Raw genomic sequence first — 24065 nt, forward strand, 5'->3', positions numbered from 1 at the left:
AAGCTAGCAGTGTTTTTCCAAAGGGGTTGCTGCGGGATGGTGCTTGGGCAGGTGCCATTGGGAAGAGTGGGCAGGGGCTGTTTGCAGCAGGGCTTCTTGGCGCAGGTGTTGAGCGGAGATGGCTTTGCCCTGGCGCAAAGAGTGGCTGCAGCGCTAGTGAGACGAGAGGCGGTGGCGAGTGCCTTTTTGTCATAGGTCTTTATTGTTTGTGGCATAAGAAAGTGAGCGAGTAGAAAAATAAATAGGTGAATCAATAAAGAGATAGTTGAATAAATAATTAATTAAATAATTAAATAAATAAATAGGTCGTTCTGTAAATAAGCAGAGCAAGTCCGTTGTCCGAATCCCTGGCAGAGGCTGTATCAATGGAGACGCAGTGGTTGTAGTCTGCGGGTGCCGTGGAGCGGGTAGAGGCGTGTGCGTTGTCCCAGGCTGGGGGGTGAGGTGGGTTTGGGGCGCAGGTGTGGGGGCGTGGGGCTGGGTTGGTGTGTGGGTGTTTGTGCTAGCGGCGCATGGTGCGTGTGAGGCTGTGGAGGTGCTGTAGAGAGGCGCGAGCTTCGAGGCGGACGTGGTCCCAGGCGCAGGCGCTGTGGTTGTGGGCGTGGAGGAAGAGCTGGATGTCCCTGAAGTACTTGTTGATGGTGAGCAGCGGGTTGCGTGGTCCTTTGAAGAGCGTGGTGACGTTGGCGTTGTCGGGGAGGCACTGCTCGAGGTGGTGGATGTGGTGCTGGAGTTTGTTGAGGAGGTCGTTGTGAGCCTGGCTGGGCCAGTGCTGGCTGCTGCTGCTCCTGCTGAGGGTGTGGAAGAGGTGCTGGAGGATGCGTAGGGCGGTGGCGGCGGCTTGGTGCGGGTGGAGGTTCCTGTGCAGGAGGGTGTCGGGGAAGCAGGGCGGCTCTTGGAGGTGGCAGGGCTGCGTGTGGCTGGGAGCCATGTCCTGGAGGAGGCGCAGGGCGTCGTCGGGGAAGGTGTCGTGGTGTGTCCAGAGCTGCTGGCAGGCGAGGGTGGTGGCGAGAGCGGTGAGGAGGAGCAGGAGCGCCGGGGCTGCGTGCAGCAGGCGTGGCTGTGGGGCTGTGGGCGCGGGCATGGTGGGGGTGTGGGTGCTGTCGGGCGGTGCTGGGCAGGAGCCTGGTGAGGCTGGCTGGCTAGCGCTGGTGGTGCCGGTGGCGGCTGTGCTTGGGGTGCTGCCGGGCGTGCGGCTTTGTACGGCGGCAGCTTTCCCTTCATCGCTTTCTGATTGCTGGGAGTTTCCGCCCGCGCTTTCCAGTCTGGGCTGGTGGCTGTGGTGGTCTCGGGGCAGTGTTTTGTTGGGGTGTCCGTGGTTGGGGATTGTGGTGGCGGTGGCGTGTCGTGGAAGAGCGGCAGTAGCGGGTGAACGGGGTTGTGAAAGCGCTGCCTCAGAGGCGTCAGGGTCAGGTGTGTTTCGGAGGGGTGCTGGCTGTTCCCTTTCAGCTGCAGCGCCAGCTTTAGGGCCTGTAGGGAGCAGCTGAAGTCTCCTTTGTGCCTAAGCTTGGTTTCCACCTGCAAAGGCCTGCTGGTGGCTGTGGTCATTTTTCCTTTCACTTTGTGGCTTGCCTTTCTTTTCATCTTAGCCACCGTTTTCCTTTTGTGGTTGCTGAGGATGTGCAGTGATGTCAAGTGGGCCGGGCCTGGGTATCTCAGGCGGGTTATGCAGTGAACGCCCGGGGCAGTGGCAGTGTGCAAGGGGCTGTGCGTGGGCTTTGGAGGCCAGGAGTTGTTTGTGCGTGGAGGTGCCGTAGGTGCAGTCTTGGAAGCGGAGGTGTCAGGGCAGCAAGCCGTGAGAAAGGAGGCTCAGTGAGGAAGGAGTAGGAAAAGAGGAAGAGCTTTGCTGCTCGTGTGTTTCTTGCTCGGTGTCTGTGGTCCTGTGTGTTCAGCCCCAGAGTGAGGGTGCGGTTGTGTTTGCCTTGCTTGTGCGGATGAGGCAGCCAGAGAGCGAAAGGAGAGTGTCGTCCATCAAAGCAACGGAGTTGTGTCTTAGGATTGCCGTAGGCCTCCCCTGGGACAGGGCGTCGCCTTCAGCGCTCTCTAGTTGATGAGAGGTGCGGAGCTCTCGGAGGGGATGGCTGTGCGGATGCAGAGGGGAGCAGAGCACGTCGCTTGTGAGAAAGGCTGGGGGAGCTGAGCTTCCTGAGCTGGGGTCGAGAAGACTTGCCGGGAGTTTCAGATGCCTTGAAAGAAAGGCCCGAACTGTGGGGAGCGGTGAAGAGGAATTGGTGGTATTTTCAGATCTGCGTGGGGATGATAAGGGCTGGCCTGTTGGGGCCATGGCGGGATTGTCCCTTTGAGTGGATCGTGGGATTTGAAAGTTTTAGACTTTCAGGGAAAAGAGGCTGTGGGGACGAGTCGGTGGTTGCAGCCTTGTGTGTGAGTGAGCTGCAGCGGCACTGCGGAAGTCGTGCAAGGCAAACGGTGGGAGCCCTGCATGAAGCAAGAAGGTCCCACGGCCGGTGTAGGATAGGATGAGGGTTGAGGCCATGCAGGGAACCTGAGTATGTGGAAGTGCCCGGGTCCTGGTGAGATTCAGCTGTGAGTCCTGTGAGGAGGGAATTGTCAGATGGAGTTGCTAGGCCGGCGTGGATCGTTTTTGGGAACTGGTGTGTGTCAGTCAAAGTGCCCGGGAAGTGGAAGAAGGGGAATTTAGGCGCTGTTTTTACAAAGGGAAAAGCAGGAGAGCGTGGGAACTACGGAGCAGCGAGTGTGAGCTTTGTTCCCGGCAAGGCGATGAGGCTGCTTCTCCGGGCAAGGGAAATTGCGCTAATGTGTATGGAGAAGAAGGAGGTGATTGGTAACAGGGAAGATGGCTTTCCAAAGTGGAAGCTGGCCATTGGTGGCAGTTTTGGTGATGTTCTGTGGTCAGGGCTCTGCACAGCACTGTTGGACAGGGGCAAGAGGGAGCGACGTGGCGTGCCTGGAATCGTGCAAAGTGTTTGACGCTGTCCCGCACGACGTCCTTGTGTCTAAGTCAGAGAGGCATGGTTTGGATGGCTGGAGCACGGTGTGGATAAGGCAGATGAGCCGCAGCGGTTCTTTCCAGCCTCTAGGGTGTTGGCATTTTTGGGGCTGGCCAAAAGCTAGCAGTGTTTTTCCAAAGGGGTTGCTGCGGGATGGTGCTTGGGCAGGTGCCATTGGGAAGAGTGGGCAGGGGCTGTTTGCAGCAGGGCTTCTTGGCGCAGGTGTTGAGCGGAGATGGCTTTGCCCTGGCGCAAAGAGTGGCTGCAGCGCTAGTGAGACGAGAGGCGGTGGCGAGTGCCTTTTTGTCATAGGTCTTTATTTTCTGTGGCATAAGAAAGTGAGCGAGTAGAAAAATAAATAGGTGAATCAATAAAGAGATAGTTGAATAAATAATTAAATAAATAATTAAATAAATAAATAGGTCGTTCTGTAAATAAGCAGAGCAAGTCCGTTGTCCGAATCCCTGGCAGAGGCTGTATCAATGGAGACGCAGTGGTTGTAGTCTGCGGGTGCCGTGGAGCGGGTAGAGGCGTGTGCGTTGTCCCAGGCTGGGGGGTGAGGTGGGTTTGGGGCGCAGGTGTGGGGGCGTGGGGCTGGGTTGGTGTGTGGGTGTTTGTGCTAGCGGCGCATGGTGCGTGTGAGGCTGTGGAGGTGCTGTAGAGAGGCGCGAGCTTCGAGGCGGACGTGGTCCCAGGCGCAGGCGCTGTGGTTGTGGGCGTGGAGGAAGAGCTGGATGTCCCTGAAGTACTTGTTGATGGTGAGCAGCGGGTTGCGTGGTCCTTTGAAGAGCGTGGTGACGTTGGCGTTGTCGGGGAGGCACTGCTCGAGGTGGTGGATGTGGTGCTGGAGTTTGTTGAGGAGGTCGTTGTGAGCCTGGCTGGGCCAGTGCTGGCTGCTGCTGCTCCTGCTGAGGGTGTGGAAGAGGTGCTGGAGGATGCGTAGGGCGGTGGCGGCGGCTTGGTGCGGGTGGAGGTTCCTGTGCAGGAGGGTGTCGGGGAAGCAGGGCGGCTCTTGGAGGTGGCAGGGCTGCGTGTGGCTGGGAGCCATGTCCTGGAGGAGGCGCAGGGCGTCGTCGGGGAAGGTGTCGTGGTGTGTCCAGAGCTGCTGGCAGGCGAGGGTGGTGGCGAGAGCGGTGAGGAGGAGCAGGAGCGCCGGGGCTGCGTGCAGCAGGCGTGGCTGTGGGGCTGTGGGCGCGGGCATGGTGGGGGTGTGGGTGCTGTCGGGCGGTGCTGGGCAGGAGCCTGGTGAGGCTGGCTGGCTAGCGCTGGTGGTGCCGGTGGCGGCTGTGCTTGGGGTGCTGCCGGGCGTGCGGCTTTGTACGGCGGCAGCTTTCCCTTCATCGCTTTCTGATTGCTGGGAGTTTCCGCCCGCGCTTTCCAGTCTGGGCTGGTGGCTGTGGTGGTCTCGGGGCAGTGTTTTGTTGGGGTGTCCGTGGTTGGGGATTGTGGTGGCGGTGGCGTGTCGTGGAAGAGCGGCAGTAGCGGGTGAACGGGGTTGTGAAAGCGCTGCCTCAGAGGCGTCAGGGTCAGGTGTGTTTCGGAGGGGTGCTGGCTGTTCCCTTTCAGCTGCAGCGCCAGCTTTAGGGCCTGTAGGGAGCAGCTGAAGTCTCCTTTGTGCCTAAGCTTGGTTTCCACCTGCAAAGGCCTGCTGGTGGCTGTGGTCATTTTTCCTTTCACTTTGTGGCTTGCCTTTCTTTTCATCTTAGCCACCGTTTTCCTTTTGTGGTTGCTGAGGATGTGCAGTGATGTCAAGTGGGCCGGGCCTGGGTATCTCAGGCGGGTTATGCAGTGAACGCCCGGGGCAGTGGCAGTGTGCAAGGGGCTGTGCGTGGGCTTTGGAGGCCAGGAGTTGTTTGTGCGTGGAGGTGCCGTAGGTGCAGTCTTGGAAGCGGAGGTGTCAGGGCAGCAAGCCGTGAGAAAGGAGGCTCAGTGAGGAAGGAGTAGGAAAAGAGGAAGAGCTTTGCTGCTCGTGTGTTTCTTGCTCGGTGTCTGTGGTCCTGTGTGTTCAGCCCCAGAGTGAGGGTGCGGTTGTGTTTGCCTTGCTTGTGCGGATGAGGCAGCCAGAGAGCGAAAGGAGAGTGTCGTCCGTCAAAGCAACGGAGTTGTGTCTTAGGATTGCCGTAGGCCTCCCCTGGGACAGGGCGTCGCCTTCAGCGCTCTCTAGTTGATGAGAGGTGCGGAGCTCTCGGAGGGGATGGCTGTGCGGATGCAGAGGGGAGCAGAGCACGTCGCTTGTGAGAAAGGCTGGGGGAGCTGAGCTTCCTGAGCTGGGGTCGAGAAGACTTGCCGGGAGTTTCAGATGCCTTGAAAGAAAGGCCCGAACTGTGGGGAGCGGTGAAGAGGAATTGGTGGTATTTTCAGATCTGCGTGGGGATGATAAGGGCTGGCCTGTTGGGGCCATGGCGGGATTGTCCCTTTGAGTGGATCGTGGGATTTGAAAGTTTTAGACTTTCAGGGAAAAGAGGCTGTGGGGACGAGTCGGTGGTTGCAGCCTTGTGTGTGAGTGAGCTGCAGCGGCACTGCGGAAGTCGTGCAAGGCAAACGGTGGGAGCCCTGCATGAAGCAAGAAGGTCCCACGGCCGGTGTAGGATAGGATGAGGGTTGAGGCCATGCAGGGAACCTGAGTATGTGGAAGTGCCCGGGTCCTGGTGAGATTCAGCTGTGAGTCCTGTGAGGAGGGAATTGTCAGATGGAGTTGCTAGGCCGGCGTGGATCGTTTTTGGGAACTGGTGTGTGTCAGTCAAAGTGCCCGGGAAGTGGAAGAAGGGGAATTTAGGCGCTGTTTTTACAAAGGGAAAAGCAGGAGAGCGTGGGAACTACGGAGCAGCGAGTGTGAGCTTTGTTCCCGGCAAGGCGATGAGGCTGCTTCTCCGGGCAAGGGAAATTGCGCTAATGTGTATGGAGAAGAAGGAGGTGATTGGTAACAGGGAAGATGGCTTTCCAAAGTGGAAGCTGGCCATTGGTGGCAGTTTTGGTGATGTTCTGTGGTCAGGGCTCTGCACAGCACTGTTGGACAGGGGCAAGAGGGAGCGACGTGGCGTGCCTGGAATCGTGCAAAGTGTTTGACGCTGTCCCGCACGACGTCCTTGTGTCTAAGTCAGAGAGGCATGGTTTGGATGGCTGGAGCACGGTGTGGATAAGGCAGATGAGCCGCAGCGGTTCTTTCCAGCCTCTAGGGTGTTGGCATTTTTGGGGCTGGCCAAAAGCTAGCAGTGTTTTTCCAAAGGGGTTGCTGCGGGATGGTGCTTGGGCAGGTGCCATTGGGAAGAGTGGGCAGGGGCTGTTTGCAGCAGGGCTTCTTGGCGCAGGTGTTGAGCGGAGATGGCTTTGCCCTGGCGCAAAGAGTGGCTGCAGCGCTAGTGAGACGAGAGGCGGTGGCGAGTGCCTTTTTGTCATAGGTCTTTATTTTCTGTGGCATAAGAAAGTGAGCGAGTAGAAAAATAAATAGGTGAATCAATAAAGAGATAGTTGAATAAATAATTAAATAAATAATTAAATAAATAAATAGGTCGTTCTGTGAATAAGCAGAGCAAGTCCGTTGTCCGAATCCCTGGCAGAGGCTGTATCAATGGAGACGCAGTGGTTGTAGTCTGCGGGTGCCGTGGAGCGGGTAGAGGCGTGTGCGTTGTCCCAGGCTGGGGGGTGAGGTGGGTTTGGGGCGCAGGTGTGGGGGCGTGGGGCTGGGTTGGTGTGTGGGTGTTTGTGCTAGCGGCGCATGGTGCGTGTGAGGCTGTGGAGGTGCTGTAGAGAGGCGCGAGCTTCGAGGCGGACGTGGTCCCAGGCGCAGGCGCTGTGGTTGTGGGCGTGGAGGAAGAGCTGGATGTCCCTGAAGTACTTGTTGATGGTGAGCAGCGGGTTGCGTGGTCCTTTGAAGAGCGTGGTGGCGTTGGCGTTGTCGGGGAGGCACTGCTCGAGGTGGTGGATGTGGTGCTGGAGTTCGTTGAGGAGGTCGTTGTGAGCCTGGCTGGGCCAGTGCTGGCTGCTGCTGCTCCTGCTGAGGGTGTGGAAGAGGTGCTGGAGGATGCGTAGGGCGGTGGCGGCGGCTTGGTGCGGGTGGAGGTTCCTGTGCAGGAGGGTGTCGGGGAAGCAGGGCGGCTCTTGGAGGTGGCAGGGCTGCGTGTGGCTGGGAGCCATGTCCTGGAGGAGGCGCAGGGCGTCGTCGGGGAAGGTGTCGTGGTGTGTCCAGAGCTGCTGGCAGGCGAGGGTGGTGGCGAGAGCGGTGAGGAGGAGCAGGAGCGCCGGGGCTGCGTGCGGCAGGCGTGGCTGTGGGGCTGTGGGCGCGGGCATGGTGGGGGTGTGGGTGCTGTCGGGCGGTGCTGGGCAGGAGCCTGGTGAGGCTGGCTGGCTAGCGCTGGTGGTGCCGGTGGCGGCTGTGCTTGGGGTGCTGCCGGGCGTGCGGCTTTGTACGGCGGCAGCTTTCCCTTCATCGCTTTCTGATTGCTGGGAGTTTCCGCCCGCGCTTTCCAGTCTGGGCTGGTGGCTGTGGTGGTCTCGGGGCAGTGTTTTGTTGGGGTGTCCGTGGTTGGGGATTGTGGTGGCGGTGGCGTGTCGTGGAAGAGCGGCAGTAGCGGGTGAACGGGGTTGTGAAAGCGCTGCCTCAGAGGCGTCAGGGTCAGGTGTGTTTCGGAGGGGTGCTGGCTGTTCCCTTTCAGCTGCAGCGCCAGCTTTAGGGCCTGTAGGGAGCAGCTGAAGTCTCCTTTGTGCCTAAGCTTGGTTTCCACCTGCAAAGGCCTGCTGGTGGCTGTGGTCATTTTTCCTTTCACTTTGTGGCTTGCCTTTCTTTTCATCTTAGCCACCGTTTTCCTTTTGTGGTTGCTGAGGATGTGCAGTGATGTCAAGTGGGCCGGGCCTGGGTATCTCAGGCGGGTTATGCAGTGAACGCCCGGGGCAGTGGCAGTGTGCAAGGGGCTGTGCGTGGGCTTTGGAGGCCAGGAGTTGTTTGTGCGTGGAGGTGCCGTAGGTGCAGTCTTGGAAGCGGAGGTGTCAGGGCAGCAAGCCGTGAGAAAGGAGGCTCAGTGAGGAAGGAGTAGGAAAAGAGGAAGAGCTTTGCTGCTCGTGTGTTTCTTGCTCGGTGTCTGTGGTCCTGTGTGTTCAGCCCCAGAGTGAGGGTGCGGTTGTGTTTGCCTTGCTTGTGCGGATGAGGCAGCCAGAGAGCGAAAGGAGAGTGTCGTCCGTCAAAGCAACGGAGTTGTGTCTTAGGATTGCCGTAGGCCTCCCCTGGGACAGGGCGTCGCCTTCAGCGCTCTCTAGTTGATGAGAGGTGCGGAGCTCTCGGAGGGGATGGCTGTGCGGATGCAGAGGGGAGCAGAGCACGTCGCTTGTGAGAAAGGCTGGGGGAGCTGAGCTTCCTGAGCTGGGGTCGAGAAGACTTGCCGGGAGTTTCAGATGCCTTGAAAGAAAGGCCCGAACTGTGGGGAGCGGTGAAGAGGAATTGGTGGTATTTTCAGATCTGCGTGGGGATGATAAGGGCTGGCCTGTTGGGGCCATGGCGGGATTGTCCCTTTGAGTGGATCGTGGGATTTGAAAGTTTTAGACTTTCAGGGAAAAGAGGCTGTGGGGACGAGTCGGTGGTTGCAGCCTTGTGTGTGAGTGAGCTGCAGCGGCACTGCGGAAGTCGTGCAAGGCAAACGGTGGGAGCCCTGCATGAAGCAAGAAGGTCCCACGGCCGGTGTAGGATAGGATGAGGGTTGAGGCCATGCAGGGAACCTGAGTATGTGGAAGTGCCCGGGTCCTGGTGAGATTCAGCTGTGAGTCCTGTGAGGAGGGAATTGTCAGATGGAGTTGCTAGGCCGGCGTGGATCGTTTTTGGGAACTGGTGTGTGTCAGTCAAAGTGCCCGGGAAGTGGAAGAAGGGGAATTTAGGCGCTGTTTTTACAAAGGGAAAAGCAGGAGAGCGTGGGAACTACGGAGCAGCGAGTGTGAGCTTTGTTCCCGGCAAGGCGATGAGGCTGCTTCTCCGGGCAAGGGAAATTGCGCTAATGTGTATGGAGAAGAAGGAGGTGATTGGTAACAGGGAAGATGGCTTTCCAAAGTGGAAGCTGGCCATTGGTGGCAGTTTTGGTGATGTTCTGTGGTCAGGGCTCTGCACAGCACTGTTGGACAGGGGCAAGAGGGAGCGACGTGGCGTGCCTGGAATCGTGCAAAGTGTTTGACGCTGTCCCGCACGACGTCCTTGTGTCTAAGTCAGAGAGGCATGGTTTGGATGGCTGGAGCACGGTGTGGATAAGGCAGATGAGCCGCAGCGGTTCTTTCCAGCCTCTAGGGTGTTGGCATTTTTGGGGCTGGCCAAAAGCTAGCAGTGTTTTTCCAAAGGGGTTGCTGCGGGATGGTGCTTGGGCAGGTGCCATTGGGAAGAGTGGGCAGGGGCTGTTTGCAGCAGGGCTTCTTGGCGCAGGTGTTGAGCGGAGATGGCTTTGCCCTGGCGCAAAGAGTGGCTGCAGCGCTAGTGAGACGAGAGGCGGTGGCGAGTGCCTTTTTGTCATAGGTCTTTATTGTTTGTGGCATAAGAAAGTGAGCGAGTAGAAAAATAAATAGGTGAATCAATAAAGAGATAGTTGAATAAATAATTAATTAAATAATTAAATAAATAAATAGGTCGTTCTGTAAATAAGCAGAGCAAGTCCGTTGTCCGAATCCCTGGCAGAGGCTGTATCAATGGAGACGCAGTGGTTGTAGTCTGCGGGTGCCGTGGAGCGGGTAGAGGCGTGTGCGTTGTCCCAGGCTGGGGGGTGAGGTGGGTTTGGGGCGCAGGTGTGGGGGCGTGGGGCTGGGTTGGTGTGTGGGTGTTTGTGCTAGCGGCGCATGGTGCGTGTGAGGCTGTGGAGGTGCTGTAGAGAGGCGCGAGCTTCGAGGCGGACGTGGTCCCAGGCGCAGGCGCTGTGGTTGTGGGCGTGGAGGAAGAGCTGGATGTCCCTGAAGTACTTGTTGATGGTGAGCAGCGGGTTGCGTGGTCCTTTGAAGAGCGTGGTGACGTTGGCGTTGTCGGGGAGGCACTGCTCGAGGTGGTGGATGTGGTGCTGGAGTTTGTTGAGGAGGTCGTTGTGAGCCTGGCTGGGCCAGTGCTGGCTGCTGCTGCTCCTGCTGAGGGTGTGGAAGAGGTGCTGGAGGATGCGTAGGGCGGTGGCGGCGGCTTGGTGCGGGTGGAGGTTCCTGTGCAGGAGGGTGTCGGGGAAGCAGGGCGGCTCTTGGAGGTGGCAGGGCTGCGTGTGGCTGGGAGCCATGTCCTGGAGGAGGCGCAGGGCGTCGTCGGGGAAGGTGTCGTGGTGTGTCCAGAGCTGCTGGCAGGCGAGGGTGGTGGCGAGAGCGGTGAGGAGGAGCAGGAGCGCCGGGGCTGCGTGCAGCAGGCGTGGCTGTGGGGCTGTGGGCGCGGGCATGGTGGGGGTGTGGGTGCTGTCGGGCGGTGCTGGGCAGGAGCCTGGTGAGGCTGGCTGGCTAGCGCTGGTGGTGCCGGTGGCGGCTGTGCTTGGGGTGCTGCCGGGCGTGCGGCTTTGTACGGCGGCAGCTTTCCCTTCATCGCTTTCTGATTGCTGGGAGTTTCCGCCCGCGCTTTCCAGTCTGGGCTGGTGGCTGTGGTGGTCTCGGGGCAGTGTTTTGTTGGGGTGTCCGTGGTTGGGGATTGTGGTGGCGGTGGCGTGTCGTGGAAGAGCGGCAGTAGCGGGTGAACGGGGTTGTGAAAGCGCTGCCTCAGAGGCGTCAGGGTCAGGTGTGTTTCGGAGGGGTGCTGGCTGTTCCCTTTCAGCTGCAGCGCCAGCTTTAGGGCCTGTAGGGAGCAGCTGAAGTCTCCTTTGTGCCTAAGCTTGGTTTCCACCTGCAAAGGCCTGCTGGTGGCTGTGGTCATTTTTCCTTTCACTTTGTGGCTTGCCTTTCTTTTCATCTTAGCCACCGTTTTCCTTTTGTGGTTGCTGAGGATGTGCAGTGATGTCAAGTGGGCCGGGCCTGGGTATCTCAGGCGGGTTATGCAGTGAACGCCCGGGGCAGTGGCAGTGTGCAAGGGGCTGTGCGTGGGCTTTGGAGGCCAGGAGTTGTTTGTGCGTGGAGGTGCCGTAGGTGCAGTCTTGGAAGCGGAGGTGTCAGGGCAGCAAGCCGTGAGAAAGGAGGCTCAGTGAGGAAGGAGTAGGAAAAGAGGAAGAGCTTTGCTGCTCGTGTGTTTCTTGCTCGGTGTCTGTGGTCCTGTGTGTTCAGCCCCAGAGTGAGGGTGCGGTTGTGTTTGCCTTGCTTGTGCGGATGAGGCAGCCAGAGAGCGAAAGGAGAGTGTCGTCCGTCAAAGCAACGGAGTTGTGTCTTAGGATTGCCGTAGGCCTCCCCTGGGACAGGGCGTCGCCTTCAGCGCTCTCTAGTTGATGAGAGGTGCGGAGCTCTCGGAGGGGATGGCTGTGCGGATGCAGAGGGGAGCAGAGCACGTCGCTTGTGAGAAAGGCTGGGGGAGCTGAGCTTCCTGAGCTGGGGTCGAGAAGACTTGCCGGGAGTTTCAGATGCCTTGAAAGAAAGGCCCGAACTGTGGGGAGCGGTGAAGAGGAATTGGTGGTATTTTCAGATCTGCGTGGGGATGATAAGGGCTGGCCTGTTGGGGCCATGGCGGGATTGTCCCTTTGAGTGGATCGTGGGATTTGAAAGTTTTAGACTTTCAGGGAAAAGAGGCTGTGGGGACGAGTCGGTGGTTGCAGCCTTGTGTGTGAGTGAGCTGCAGCGGCACTGCGGAAGTCGTGCAAGGCAAACGGTGGGAGCCCTGCATGAAGCAAGAAGGTCCCACGGCCGGTGTAGGATAGGATGAGGGTTGAGGCCATGCAGGGAACCTGAGTATGTGGAAGTGCCCGGGTCCTGGTGAGATTCAGCTGTGAGTCCTGTGAGGAGGGAATTGTCAGATGGAGTTGCTAGGCCGGCGTGGATCGTTTTTGGGAACTGGTGTGTGTCAGTCAAAGTGCCCGGGAAGTGGAAGAAGGGGAATTTAGGCGCTGTTTTTACAAAGGGAAAAGCAGGAGAGCGTGGGAACTACGGAGCAGCGAGTGTGAGCTTTGTTCCCGGCAAGGCGATGAGGCTGCTTCTCCGGGCAAGGGAAATTGCGCTAATGTGTATGGAGAAGAAGGAGGTGATTGGTAACAGGGAAGATGGCTTTCCAAAGTGGAAGCTGGCCATTGGTGGCAGTTTTGGTGATGTTCTGTGGTCAGGGCTCTGCACAGCACTGTTGGACAGGGGCAAGAGGGAGCGACGTGGCGTGCCTGGAATCGTGCAAAGTGTTTGACGCTGTCCCGCACGACGTCCTTGTGTCTAAGTCAGAGAGGCATGGTTTGGATGGCTGGAGCACGGTGTGGATAAGGCAGATGAGCCGCAGCGGTTCTTTCCAGCCTCTAGGGTGTTGGCATTTTTGGGGCTGGCCAAAAGCTAGCAGTGTTTTTCCAAAGGGGTTGCTGCGGGATGGTGCTTGGGCAGGTGCCATTGGGAAGAGTGGGCAGGGGCTGTTTGCAGCAGGGCTTCTTGGCGCAGGTGTTGAGCGGAGATGGCTTTGCCCTGGCGCAAAGAGTGGCTGCAGCGCTAGTGAGACGAGAGGCGGTGGCGAGTGCCTTTTTGTCATAGGTCTTTATTTTCTGTGGCATAAGAAAGTGAGCGAGTAGAAAAATAAATAGGTGAATCAATAAAGAGATAGTTGAATAAATAATTAAATAAATAATTAAATAAATAAATAGGTCGTTCTGTAAATAAGCAGAGCAAGTCCGTTGTCCGAATCCCTGGCAGAGGCTGTATCAATGGAGACGCAGTGGTTGTAGTCTGCGGGTGCCGTGGAGCGGGTAGAGGCGTGTGCGTTGTCCCAGGCTGGGGGGTGAGGTGGGTTTGGGGCGCAGGTGTGGGGGCGTGGGGCTGGGTTGGTGTGTGGGTGTTTGTGCTAGCGGCGCATGGTGCGTGTGAGGCTGTGGAGGTGCTGTAGAGAGGCGCGAGCTTCGAGGCGGACGTGGTCCCAGGCGCAGGCGCTGTGGTTGTGGGCGTGGAGGAAGAGCTGGATGTCCCTGAAGTACTTGTTGATGGTGAGCAGCGGGTTGCGTGGTCCTTTGAAGAGCGTGGTGACGTTGGCGTTGTCGGGGAGGCACTGCTCGAGGTGGTGGATGTGGTGCTGGAGTTTGTTGAGGAGGTCGTTGTGAGCCTGGCTGGGCCAGTGCTGGCTGCTGCTGCTCCTGCTGAGGGTGTGGAAGAGGTGCTGGAGGATGCGTAGGGCGGTGGCGGCGGCTTGGTGCGGGTGGAGGTTCCTGTGCAGGAGGGTGTCGGGGAAGCAGGGCGGCTCTTGGAGGTGGCAGGGCTGCGTGTGGCTGGGAGCCATGTCCTGGAGGAGGCGCAGGGCGTCGTCGGGGAAGGTGTCGTGGTGTGTCCAGAGCTGCTGGCAGGCGAGGGTGGTGGCGAGAGCGGTGAGGAGGAGCAGGAGCGCCGGGGCTGCGTGCAGCAGGCGTGGCTGTGGGGCTGTGGGCGCGGGCATGGTGGGGGTGTGGGTGCTGTCGGGCGGTGCTGGGCAGGAGCCTGGTGAGGCTGGCTGGCTAGCGCTGGTGGTGCCGGTGGCGGCTGTGCTTGGGGTGCTGCCGGGCGTGCGGCTTTGTACGGCGGCAGCTTTCCCTTCATCGCTTTCTGATTGCTGGGAGTTTCCGCCCGCGCTTTCCAGTCTGGGCTGGTGGCTGTGGTGGTCTCGGGGCAGTGTTTTGTTGGGGTGTCCGTGGTTGGGGATTGTGGTGGCGGTGGCGTGTCGTGGAAGAGCGGCAGTAGCGGGTGAACGGGGTTGTGAAAGCGCTGCCTCAGAGGCGTCAGGGTCAGGTGTGTTTCGGAGGGGTGCTGGCTGTTCCCTTTCAGCTGCAGCGCCAGCTTTAGGGCCTGTAGGGAGCAGCTGAAGTCTCCTTTGTGCCTAAGCTTGGTTTCCACCTGCAAAGGCCTGCTGGTGGCTGTGGTCATTTTTCCTTTCACTTTGTGGCTTGCCTTTCTTTTCATCTTAGCCACCGTTTTCCTTTTGTGGTTGCTGAGGATGTGCAGTGATGTCAAGTGGGCCGGGCCTGGGTATCTCAGGCGGGTTATGCAGTGAACGCCCGGGGCAGTGGCAGTGTGCAAGGGGCTGTGCGTGGGCTTTGGAGGCCAGGAGTTGTTTGTGCGTGGAGGTGCCGTAGGTGCAGTCTTGGAAGCGGAGGTGTCAGGGCAGCAAGCCGTGAGAAAGGAGGCTCAGTGAGGAAGGAGTAGGAAAAGAGGAAGAGCTTTGCTGCTCGTGTGTTTCTTGCTCGGTGTCTGTGGTCCTGTGTGTTCAGCCCCAGAGTGAGGGTGCGGTTGTGTTTGCCTTGCTTGTGCGGATGAGGCAGCCAGAGAGCGAAAGGAGAGTGTCGTCCGTCAAAGCAACGGAGTTGTGTCTTAGGATTGCCGTAGGCCTCCCCTGGGACAGGGCGTCGCCTTCAGCGCTCTCTAGTTGATGAGAGGTGCGGAGCTCTCGGAGGGGATGGCTGTGCGGATGCAGAGGGGAGCAGAGCACGTCGCTTGTGAGAAAGGCTGGGGGAGCTGAGCTTCCTGAGCTGGGGTCGAGAAGACTTGCCGGGAGTTTCAGATGCCTTGAAAGAAAGGCCCGAACTGTGGGGAGCGGTGAAGAGGAATTGGTGGTATTTTCAGATCTGCGTGGGGATGATAAGGGCTGGCCTGTTGGGGCCATGGCGGGATTGTCCCTTTGAGTGGATCGTGGGATTTGAAAGTTTTAGACTTTCAGGGAAAAGAGGCTGTGGGGACGAGTCGGTGGTTGCAGCCTTGTGTGTGAGTGAGCTGCAGCGGCACTGCGGAAGTCGTGCAAGGCAAACGGTGGGAGCCCTGCATGAAGCAAGAAGGTCCCACGGCCGGTGTAGGATAGGATGAGGGTTGAGGCCATGCAGGGAACCTGAGTATGTGGAAGTGCCCGGGTCCTGGTGAGATTCAGCTGTGAGTCCTGTGAGGAGGGAATTGTCAGATGGAGTTGCTAGGCCGGCGTGGATCGTTTTTGGGAACTGGTGTGTGTCAGTCAAAGTGCCCGGGAAGTGGAAGAAGGGGAATTTAGGCGCTGTTTTTACAAAGGGAAAAGCAGGAGAGCGTGGGAACTACGGAGCAGCGAGTGTGAGCTTTGTTCCCGGCAAGGCGATGAGGCTGCTTCTCCGGGCAAGGGAAATTGCGCTAATGTGTATGGAGAAGAAGGAGGTGATTGGTAACAGGGAAGATGGCTTTCCAAAGTGGAAGCTGGCCATTGGTGGCAGTTTTGGTGATGTTCTGTGGTCAGGGCTCTGCACAGCACTGTTGGACAGGGGCAAGAGGGAGCGACGTGGCGTGCCTGGAATCGTGCAAAGTGTTTGACGCTGTCCCGCACGACGTCCTTGTGTCTAAGTCAGAGAGGCATGGTTTGGATGGCTGGAGCACGGTGTGGATAAGGCAGATGAGCCGCAGCGGTTCTTTCCAGCCTCTAGGGTGTTGGCATTTTTGGGGCTGGCCAAAAGCTAGCAGTGTTTTTCCAAAGGGGTTGCTGCGGGATGGTGCTTGGGCAGGTGCCATTGGGAAGAGTGGGCAGGGGCTGTTTGCAGCAGGGCTTCTTGGCGCAGGTGTTGAGCGGAGATGGCTTTGCCCTGGCGCAAAGAGTGGCTGCAGCGCTAGTGAGACGAGAGGCGGTGGCGAGTGCCTTTTTGTCATAGGTCTTTATTTTCTGTGGCATAAGAAAGTGAGCGAGTAGAAAAATAAATAGGTGAATCAATAAAGAGATAGTTGAATAAATAATTAAATAAATAATTAAATAAATAAATAGGTCGTTCTGTGAATAAGCAGAGCAAGTCCGTTGTCCGAATCCCTGGCAGAGGCTGTATCAATGGAGACGCAGTGGTTGTAGTCTGCGGGTGCCGTGGAGCGGGTAGAGGCGTGTGCGTTGTCCCAGGCTGGGGGGTGAGGTGGGTTTGGGGCGCAGGTGTGGGGGCGTGGGGCTGGGTTGGTGTGTGGGTGTTTGTGCTAGCGGCGCATGGTGCGTGTGAGGCTGTGGAGGTGCTGTAGAGAGGCGCGAGCTTCGAGGCGGACGTGGTCCCAGGCGCAGGCGCTGTGGTTGTGGGCGTGGAGGAAGAGCTGGATGTCCCTGAAGTACTTGTTGATGGTGAGCAGCGGGTTGCGTGGTCCTTTGAAGAGCGTGGTGGCGTTGGCGTTGTCGGGGAGGCACTGCTCGAGGTGGTGGATGTGGTGCTGGAGTTCGTTGAGGAGGTCGTTGTGAGCCTGGCTGGGCCAGTGCTGGCTGCTGCTGCTCCTGCTGAGGGTGTGGAAGAGGTGCTGGAGGATGCGTAGGGCGGTGGCGGCGGCTTGGTGCGGGTGGAGGTTCCTGTGCAGGAGGGTGTCGGGGAAGCAGGGCGGCTCTTGGAGGTGGCAGGGCTGCGTGTGGCTGGGAGCCATGTCCTGGAGGAGGCGCAGGGCGTCGTCGGGGAAGGTGTCGTGGTGTGTCCAGAGCTGCTGGCAGGCGAGGGTGGTGGCGAGAGCGGTGAGGAGGAGCAGGAGCGCCGGGGCTGCGTGCGGCAGGCGTGGCTGTGGGGCTGTGGGCGCGGGCATGGTGGGGGTGTGGGTGCTGTCGGGCGGTGCTGGGCAGGAGCCTGGTGAGGCTGGCTGGCTAGCGCTGGTGGTGCCGGTGGTGGCTGTGCTTGGGGTGCTGCCGGGCGTGCGGCTTTGTACGGCGGCAGCTTTCCCTTCATCGCTTTCTGATTGCTGGGAGTTTCCGCCCGCGCTTTCCAGTCTGGGCTGGTGGCTGTGGTGGTCTCGGGGCAGTGTTTTGTTGGGGTGTCCGTGGTTGGGGATTGTGGTGGCGGTGGCGTGTCGTGGAAGAGCGGCAGTAGCGGGTGAACGGGGTTGTGAAAGCGCTGCCTCAGAGGCGTCAGGGTCAGGTGTGTTTCGGAGGGGTGCTGGCTGTTCCCTTTCAGCTGCAGCGCCAGCTTTAGGGCCTGTAGGGAGCAGCTGAAGTCTCCTTTGTGCCTAAGCTTGGTTTCCACCTGCAAAGGCCTGCTGGTGGCTGTGGTCATTTTTCCTTTCACGTTGTGGCTTGCCTTTCTTTTCATCTTAGCCACCGTTTTCCTTTTGTGGTTGCTGAGGATGTGCAGTGATGTCAAGTGGGCCGGGCCTGGGTATCTCAGGCGGGTTATGCAGTGAACGCCCGGGGCAGTGGCAGTGTGCAAGGGGCTGTGCGTGGGCTTTGGAGGCCAGGAGTTGTTTGTGCGTGGAGGTGCCGTAGGTGCAGTCTTGGAAGTGGAGGTGTCAGGGCAGCAAGCCGTGAGAAAGGAGGCTCAGTGAGGAAGGAGTAGGAAAAGAGGAAGAGCTTTGCTGCTCGTGTGTTTCTTGCTCGGTGTCTGTGGTCCTGTGTGTTCAGCCCCAGAGTGAGGGCGCGGTTGTGTTTGCCTTGCTTGTGTGGATGAGGCAGCCAGAGAACGAAAGGAGAGTGTCGTCCGCCAAAGCAACGGAGTTGTGTCTTAGGATTGCCGTAGGCCTCCCCTGGGACAGGGCGTCGCCTTCAGCGCTCTCTAGTTGATGAGAGGTGCGGAGCTCTCGGAGGGGATGGCTGTGCGGATGCAGAGGGGAGCTGAGCTTCCTGAGCTGGGGTCGAGAAGACTTGCCGGGAGTTTCAGATGCCTTGAAAGAAAGGCCCGAACTGTGGGGAGCGGTGAAGAGGAATTGGTGGTATTTTCAGATCTGCGTGGGGATGATAAGGGCTGGCCTGTTGGGGCCATGGCGGGATTGTCCCTTTGAGTGGATCGTGGGATTTGAAAGTTTTAGACTTTCAGGGAAAAGAGGCTGTGGGGACGAGTCAGTGGTTGCAGCCTTGTGTGTGAGTGAGCTGCAGCGGCACTGCGGAAGTCGTGCAAGGCAAACGGTGGGAGCCCTGCATGAAGCAAGAAGGTCCCACGGCCGGTGTAGGATAGGATGAGGGTTGAGGCCATGCAGGGAACCTGAGTATGTGGAAGTGCCCGGGTCCTGGTGAGATTCAGCTGTGAGTCCTGTGAGGAGGGAATTGTCAGATGGAGTTGCTAGGCCGGCGTGGATCGTTTTTGGGAACTGGTGTGTGTCAGTCAAAGTGCCTGGGAAGTGGAAGAAGGGGAATTTAGGCGCTGTTTTTACAAAGGGAAAAGCAGGAGAGCGTGGGAACTACGGAGCAGCGAGTGTGAGCTTTGTTCCCGGCAAGGCGATGAGGCTGCTTCTCCGGGCAAGGGAAATTGCGCTAATGTGTATGGAGAAGAAGGAGGTGATTGGTAACAGGGAAGATGGCTTTCCAAAGTGGAAGCTGGCCATTGGTGGCAGTTTTGGTGATGTTCTGTGGTCAGGGCTCTGCACAGCACTGTTGGACAGGGGCAAGAGGGAGCGACGTGGCGTGCCTGGAATCGTGCAAAGTGTTTGACGCTGTCCCGCACGACGTCCTTGTGTCTAAGTCAGAGAGGCATGGTTTGGATGGCTGGAGCACGGTGTGGATAAGGCAGATGAGCCGCAGCGGTTCTTTCCAGCCTCTAGGGTGTTGGCATTTTTGGGGCTGGCCAAAAGCTAGCAGTGTTTTTCCAAAGGGGTTGCTGCGGGATGGTGCTTGGGCAGGTGCCATTGGGAAGAGTGGGCAGGGGCTGTTTGCAGCAGGGCTTCTTGGCGCAGGTGTTGAGCGGAGATGGCTTTGCCCTGGCGCAAAGAGTGGCTGCAGCGCTAGTGAGACGAGAGGCGGTGGCGAGTGCCTTTTTGTCATAGGTCTTTATTTTCTGTGGCATAAGAAAGTGAGCGAGTAGAAAAATAAATAGGTGAATCAATAAAGAGATAGTTGAATAAATAATTAAATAAATAATTAAATAAATAAATAGGTCGTTCTGTGAATAAGCAGAGCAAGTCCGTTGTCCGAATCCCTGGCAGAGGCTGTATCAATGGAGACGCAGTGGTTGTAGTCTGCGGGTGCCGTGGAGCGGGTAGAGGCGTGTGCGTTGTCCCAGGCTGGGGGGTGAGGTGGGTTTGGGGCGCAGGTGTGGGGGCGTGGGGCTGGGTTGGTGTGTGGGTGTTTGTGCTAGCGGCGCATGGTGCGTGTGAGGCTGTGGAGGTGCTGTAGAGAGGCGCGAGCTTCGAGGCGGACGTGGTCCCAGGCGCAGGCGCTGTGGTTGTGGGCGTGGAGGAAGAGCTGGATGTCCCTGAAGTACTTGTTGATGGTGAGCAGCGGGTTGCGTGGTCCTTTGAAGAGCGTGGTGGCGTTGGCGTTGTCGGGGAGGCACTGCTCGAGGTGGTGGATGTGGTGCTGGAGTTCGTTGAGGAGGTCGTTGTGAGCCTGGCTGGGCCAGTGCTGGCTGCTGCTGCTCCTGCTGAGGGTGTGGAAGAGGTGCTGGAGGATGCGTAGGGCGGTGGCGGCGGCTTGGTGCGGGTGGAGGTTCCTGTGCAGGAGGGTGTCGGGGAAGCAGGGCGGCTCTTGGAGGTGGCAGGGCTGCGTGTGGCTGGGAGCCATGTCCTGGAGGAGGCGCAGGGCGTCGTCGGGGAAGGTGTCGTGGTGTGTCCAGAGCTGCTGGCAGGCGAGGGTGGTGGCGAGAGCGGTGAGGAGGAGCAGGAGCGCCGGGGCTGCGTGCGGCAGGCGTGGCTGTGGGGCTGTGGGCGCGGGCATGGTGGGGGTGTGGGTGCTGTCGGGCGGTGCTGGGCAGGAGCCTGGTGAGGCTGGCTGGCTAGCGCTGGTGGTGCCGGTGGTGGCTGTGCTTGGGGTGCTGCCGGGCGTGCGGCTTTGTACGGCGGCAGCTTTCCCTTCATCGCTTTCTGATTGCTGGGAGTTTCCGCCCGCGCTTTCCAGTCTGGGCTGGTGGCTGTGGTGGTCTCGGGGCAGTGTTTTGTTGGGGTGTCCGTGGTTGGGGATTGTGGTGGCGGTGGCGTGTCGTGGAAGAGCGGCAGTAGCGGGTGAACGGGGTTGTGAAAGCGCTGCCTCAGAGGCGTCAGGGTCAGGTGTGTTTCGGAGGGGTGCTGGCTGTTCCCTTTCAGCTGCAGCGCCAGCTTTAGGGCCTGTAGGGAGCAGCTGAAGTCTCCTTTGTGCCTAAGCTTGGTTTCCACCTGCAAAGGCCTGCTGGTGGCTGTGGTCATTTTTCCTTTCACGTTGTGGCTTGCCTTTCTTTTCATCTTAGCCACCGTTTTCCTTTTGTGGTTGCTGAGGATGTGCAGTGATGTCAAGTGGGCCGGGCCTGGGTATCTCAGGCGGGTTATGCAGTGAACGCCCGGGGCAGTGGCAGTGTGCAAGGGGCTGTGCGTGGGCTTTGGAGGCCAGGAGTTGTTTGTGCGTGGAGGTGCCGTAGGTGCAGTCTTGGAAGCGGAGGTGTCAGGGCAGCAAGCCGTGAGAAAGGAGGCTCAGTGAGGAAGGAGTAGGAAAAGAGGAAGAGCTTTGCTGCTCGTGTGTTTCTTGCTCGGTGTCTGTGGTCCTGTGTGTTCAGCCCCAGAGTGAGGGCGCGGTTGTGTTTGCCTTGCTTGTGCGGATGAGGCAGCCAGAGAGCGAAAGGAGAGTGTCGTCCGTCAAAGCAACGGAGTTGTGTCTTAGGATTGCCGTAGGCCTCCCCTGGGACAGGGCGTCGCCTTCAGCGCTCTCTAGTTGATGAGCGGCGCGGAGCTCTCGGAGGGGATGGCTGTGCGGATGCAGAGGGGAGCTGAGCTTCCTGAGCTGGGGTCGAGAAGACTTGCCGGGAGTTTCAGATGCCTTGAAAGAAAGGCCCGAACTGTGGGGAGCGGTGAAGAGGAATTGGTGGTATTTTCAGATCTGCGTGGGGATGATAAGGGCTGGCCTGTTGGGGCCATGGCGGGATTGTCCCTTTGAGTGGATCGTGGGATTTGAAAGTTTTAGACTTTCAGGGAAAAGAGGCTGTGGGGACGAGTCGGTGGTTGCAGCCTTGTGTGTGAGTGAGCTGCAGCGGCACTGCGGAAGTCGTGCAAGGCAAACGGTGGGAGCCCTGCATGAAGCAAGAAGGTCCCACGGCCGGTGTAGGATAGGATGAGGGTTGAGGCCATGCAGGGAACCTGAGTATGTGGAAGTGCCCGGGTCCTGGTGAGATTCAGCTGTGAGTCCTGTGAGGAGGGAATTGTCAGATGGAGTTGCTAGGCCGGCGTGGATCGTTTTTGGGAACTGGTGTGTGTCAGTCAAAGTGCCCGGGAAGTGGAAGAAGGGGAATTTAGGCGCTGTTTTTACAAAGGGAAAAGCAGGAGAGCGTGGGAACTACGGAGCAGCGAGTGTGAGCTTTGTTCCCGGCAAGGCGATGAGGCTGCTTCTCCGGGCAAGGGAAATTGCGCTAATGTGTATGGAGAAGAAGGAGGTGATTGGTAACAGGGAAGATGGCTTTCCAAAGTGGAAGCTGGCCATTGGTGGCAGTTTTGGTGATGTTCTGTGGTCAGGGCTCTGCACAGCACTGTTGGACAGGGGCAAGAGGGAGCGACGTGGCGTGCCTGGAATCGTGCAAAGTGTTTGACGCTGTCCCGCACGACGTCCTTGTGTCTAAGTCAGAGAGGCATGGTTTGGATGGCTGGAGCACGGTGTGGATAAGGCAGATGAGCCGCAGCGGTTCTTTCCAGCCTCTAGGGTGTTGGCATTTTTGGGGCTGGCCAAAAGCTAGCAGTGTTTTTCCAAAGGGGTTGCTGCGGGATGGTGCTTGGGCAGGTGCCATTGGGAAGAGTGGGCAGGGGCTGTTTGCAGCAGGGCTTCTTGGCGCAGGTGTTGAGCGGAGATGGCTTTGCCCTGGCGCAAAGAGTGGCTGCAGCGCTAGTGAGACGAGAGGCGGTGGCGAGTGCCTTTTTGTCATAGGTCTTTATTTTCTGTGGCATAAGAAAGTGAGCGAGTAGAAAAATAAATAGGTGAATCAATAAAGAGATAGTTGAATAAATAATTAAATAAATAATTAAATAAATAAATAGGTCGTTCTGTGAATAAGCAGAGCAAGTCCGTTGTCCGAATCCCTGGCAGAGGCTGTATCAATGGAGACGCAGTGGTTGTAGTCTGCGGGTGCCGTGGAGCGGGTAGAGGCGTGTGCGTTGTCCCAGGCTGGGGGGTGAGGTGGGTTTGGGGCGCAGGTGTGGGGGCGTGGGGCTGGGTTGGTGTGTGGGTGTTTGTGCTAGCGGCGCATGGTGCGTGTGAGGCTGTGGAGGTGCTGTAGAGAGGCGCGAGCTTCGAGGCGGACGTGGTCCCAGGCGCAGGCGCTGTGGTTGTGGGCGTGGAGGAAGAGCTGGATGTCCCTGAAGTACTTGTTGATGGTGAGCAGCGGGTTGCGTGGTCCTTTGAAGAGCGTGGTGGCGTTGGCGTTGTCGGGGAGGCACTGCTCGAGGTGGTGGATGTGGTGCTGGAGTTCGTTGAGGAGGTCGTTGTGAGCCTGGCTGGGCCAGTGCTGGCTGCTGCTGCTCCTGCTGAGGGTGTGGAAGAGGTGCTGGAGGATGCGTAGGGCGGTGGCGGCGGCTTGGTGCGGGTGGAGGTTCCTGTGCAGGAGGGTGTCGGGGAAGCAGGGCGGCTCTTGGAGGTGGCAGGGCTGCGTGTGGCTGGGAGCCATGTCCTGGAGGAGGCGCAGGGCGTCGTCGGGGAAGGTGTCGTGGTGTGTCCAGAGCTGCTGGCAGGCGAGGGTGGTGGCGAGAGCGGTGAGGAGGAGCAGGAGCGCCGGGGCTGCGTGCGGCAGGCGTGGCTGTGGGGCTGTGGGCGCGGGCATGGTGGGGGTGTGGGTGCTGTCGGGCGGTGCTGGGCAGGAGCCTGGTGAGGCTGGCTGGCTAGCGCTGGTGGTGCCGGTGGCGGCTGTGCTTGGGGTGCTGCCGGGCGTGCGGCTTTGTACGGCGGCAGCTTTCCCTTCATCGCTTTCTGATTGCTGGGAGTTTCCGCCCGCGCTTTCCAGTCTGGGCTGGTGGCTGTGGTGGTCTCGGGGCAGTGTTTTGTTGGGGTGTCCGTGGTTGGGGATTGTGGTGGCGGTGGCGTGTCGTGGAAGAGCGGCAGTAGCGGGTGAACGGGGTTGTGAAAGCGCTGCCTCAGAGGCGTCAGGGTCAGGTGTGTTTCGGAGGGGTGCTGGCTGTTCCCTTTCAGCTGCAGCGCCAGCTTTAGGGCCTGTAGGGAGCAGCTGAAGTCTCCTTTGTGCCTAAGCTTGGTTTCCACCTGCAAAGGCCTGCTGGTGGCTGTGGTCATTTTTCCTTTCACGTTGTGGCTTGCCTTTCTTTTCATCTTAGCCACCGTTTTCCTTTTGTGGTTGCTGAGGATGTGCAGTGATGTCAAGTGGGCCGGGCCTGGGTATCTCAGGCGGGTTATGCAGTGAACGCCCGGGGCAGTGGCAGTGTGCAAGGGGCTGTGCGTGGGCTTTGGAGGCCAGGAGTTGTTTGTGCGTGGAGGTGCCGTAGGTGCAGTCTTGGAAGCGGAGGTGTCAGGGCAGCAAGCCGTGAGAAAGGAGGCTCAGTGAGGAAGGAGTAGGAAAAGAGGAAGAGCTTTGCTGCTCGTGTGTTTCTTGCTCGGTGTCTGTGGTCCTGTGTGTTCAGCCCCAGAGTGAGGGCGCGGTTGTGTTTGCCTTGCTTGTGCGGATGAGGCAGCCAGAGAGCGAAAGGAGAGTGTCGTCCGTCAAAGCAACGGAGTTGTGTCTTAGGATTGCCGTAGGCCTCCCCTGGGACAGGGCGTCGCCTTCAGCGCTCTCTAGTTGATGAGAGGTGCGGAGCTCTCGGAGGGGATGGCTGTGCGGATGCAGAGGGGAGCAGAGCACGTCGCTTGTGAGAAAGGCTGGGGGAGCTGAGCTTCCTGAGCTGGGGTCGAGAAGACTTGCCGGGAGTTTCAGATGCCTTGAAAGAAAGGCCCGAACTGTGGGGAGCGGTGAAGAGGAATTGGTGGTATTTTCAGATCTGCGTGGGGATGATAAGGGCTGGCCTGTTGGGGCCATGGCGGGATTGTCCCTTTGAGTGGATCGTGGGATTTGAAAGTTTTAGACTTTCAGGGAAAAGAGGCTGTGGGGACGAGTCGGTGGTTGCAGCCTTGTGTGTGAGTGAGCTGCAGCGGCACTGCGGAAGTCGTGCAAGGCAAACGGTGGGAGCCCTGCATGAAGCAAGAAGGTCCCACGGCCGGTGTAGGATAGGATGAGGGTTGAGGCCATGCAGGGAACCTGAGTATGTGGAAGTGCCCGGGTCCTG

General features: G+C 58.9%; 9 protein-coding genes across 9 annotated transcripts in view; 1 reads left to right on the top strand and 8 right to left on the bottom strand.

Annotated features, from left to right (window-relative positions):
* UBAP2 (ubiquitin associated protein 2) overlaps positions 1-24065 on the top strand; it is a 148735-nt gene that overhangs the window by 104707 nt on the left and 19963 nt on the right. The window lies entirely within an intron of this gene.
* LOC134056606 (interferon-like) lies at positions 503-1084 on the bottom strand. The gene has a single exon (XM_062513441.1). It carries the CDS (start codon positions 1082-1084, stop codon positions 503-505), a length of 582 nt encoding a protein of 193 aa, XP_062369425.1.
* LOC134056608 (interferon-like) lies at positions 3589-4170 on the bottom strand. The gene has a single exon (XM_062513442.1). The coding sequence runs from the start codon at positions 4168-4170 to the stop codon at positions 3589-3591; it is 582 nt and encodes a 193-aa protein (XP_062369426.1).
* Positions 6675-7256, bottom strand: LOC134056609 (interferon-like). Its single transcript, XM_062513443.1, has one exon. The coding sequence runs from the start codon at positions 7254-7256 to the stop codon at positions 6675-6677; it is 582 nt and encodes a 193-aa protein (XP_062369427.1).
* Positions 9761-10342, bottom strand: LOC134056610 (interferon-like). The gene has a single exon (XM_062513444.1). The coding sequence runs from the start codon at positions 10340-10342 to the stop codon at positions 9761-9763; it is 582 nt and encodes a 193-aa protein (XP_062369428.1).
* Positions 12847-13428, bottom strand: LOC134056611 (interferon-like). Its single transcript, XM_062513446.1, has one exon. The coding sequence runs from the start codon at positions 13426-13428 to the stop codon at positions 12847-12849; it is 582 nt and encodes a 193-aa protein (XP_062369430.1).
* LOC134056612 (interferon-like) lies at positions 15933-16514 on the bottom strand. Its single transcript, XM_062513447.1, has one exon. The coding sequence runs from the start codon at positions 16512-16514 to the stop codon at positions 15933-15935; it is 582 nt and encodes a 193-aa protein (XP_062369431.1).
* Positions 18985-19566, bottom strand: LOC134056618 (interferon-like). Its single transcript, XM_062513454.1, has one exon. It carries the CDS (start codon positions 19564-19566, stop codon positions 18985-18987), a length of 582 nt encoding a protein of 193 aa, XP_062369438.1.
* On the bottom strand, positions 22037-22618 carry LOC134056619 (interferon-like). Its single transcript, XM_062513455.1, has one exon. The coding sequence runs from the start codon at positions 22616-22618 to the stop codon at positions 22037-22039; it is 582 nt and encodes a 193-aa protein (XP_062369439.1).

This window comes from Cinclus cinclus, chromosome Z (assembly GCF_963662255.1).
Source record: "Cinclus cinclus chromosome Z, bCinCin1.1, whole genome shotgun sequence".
NCBI lineage: Eukaryota > Metazoa > Chordata > Aves > Passeriformes > Cinclidae > Cinclus > Cinclus cinclus.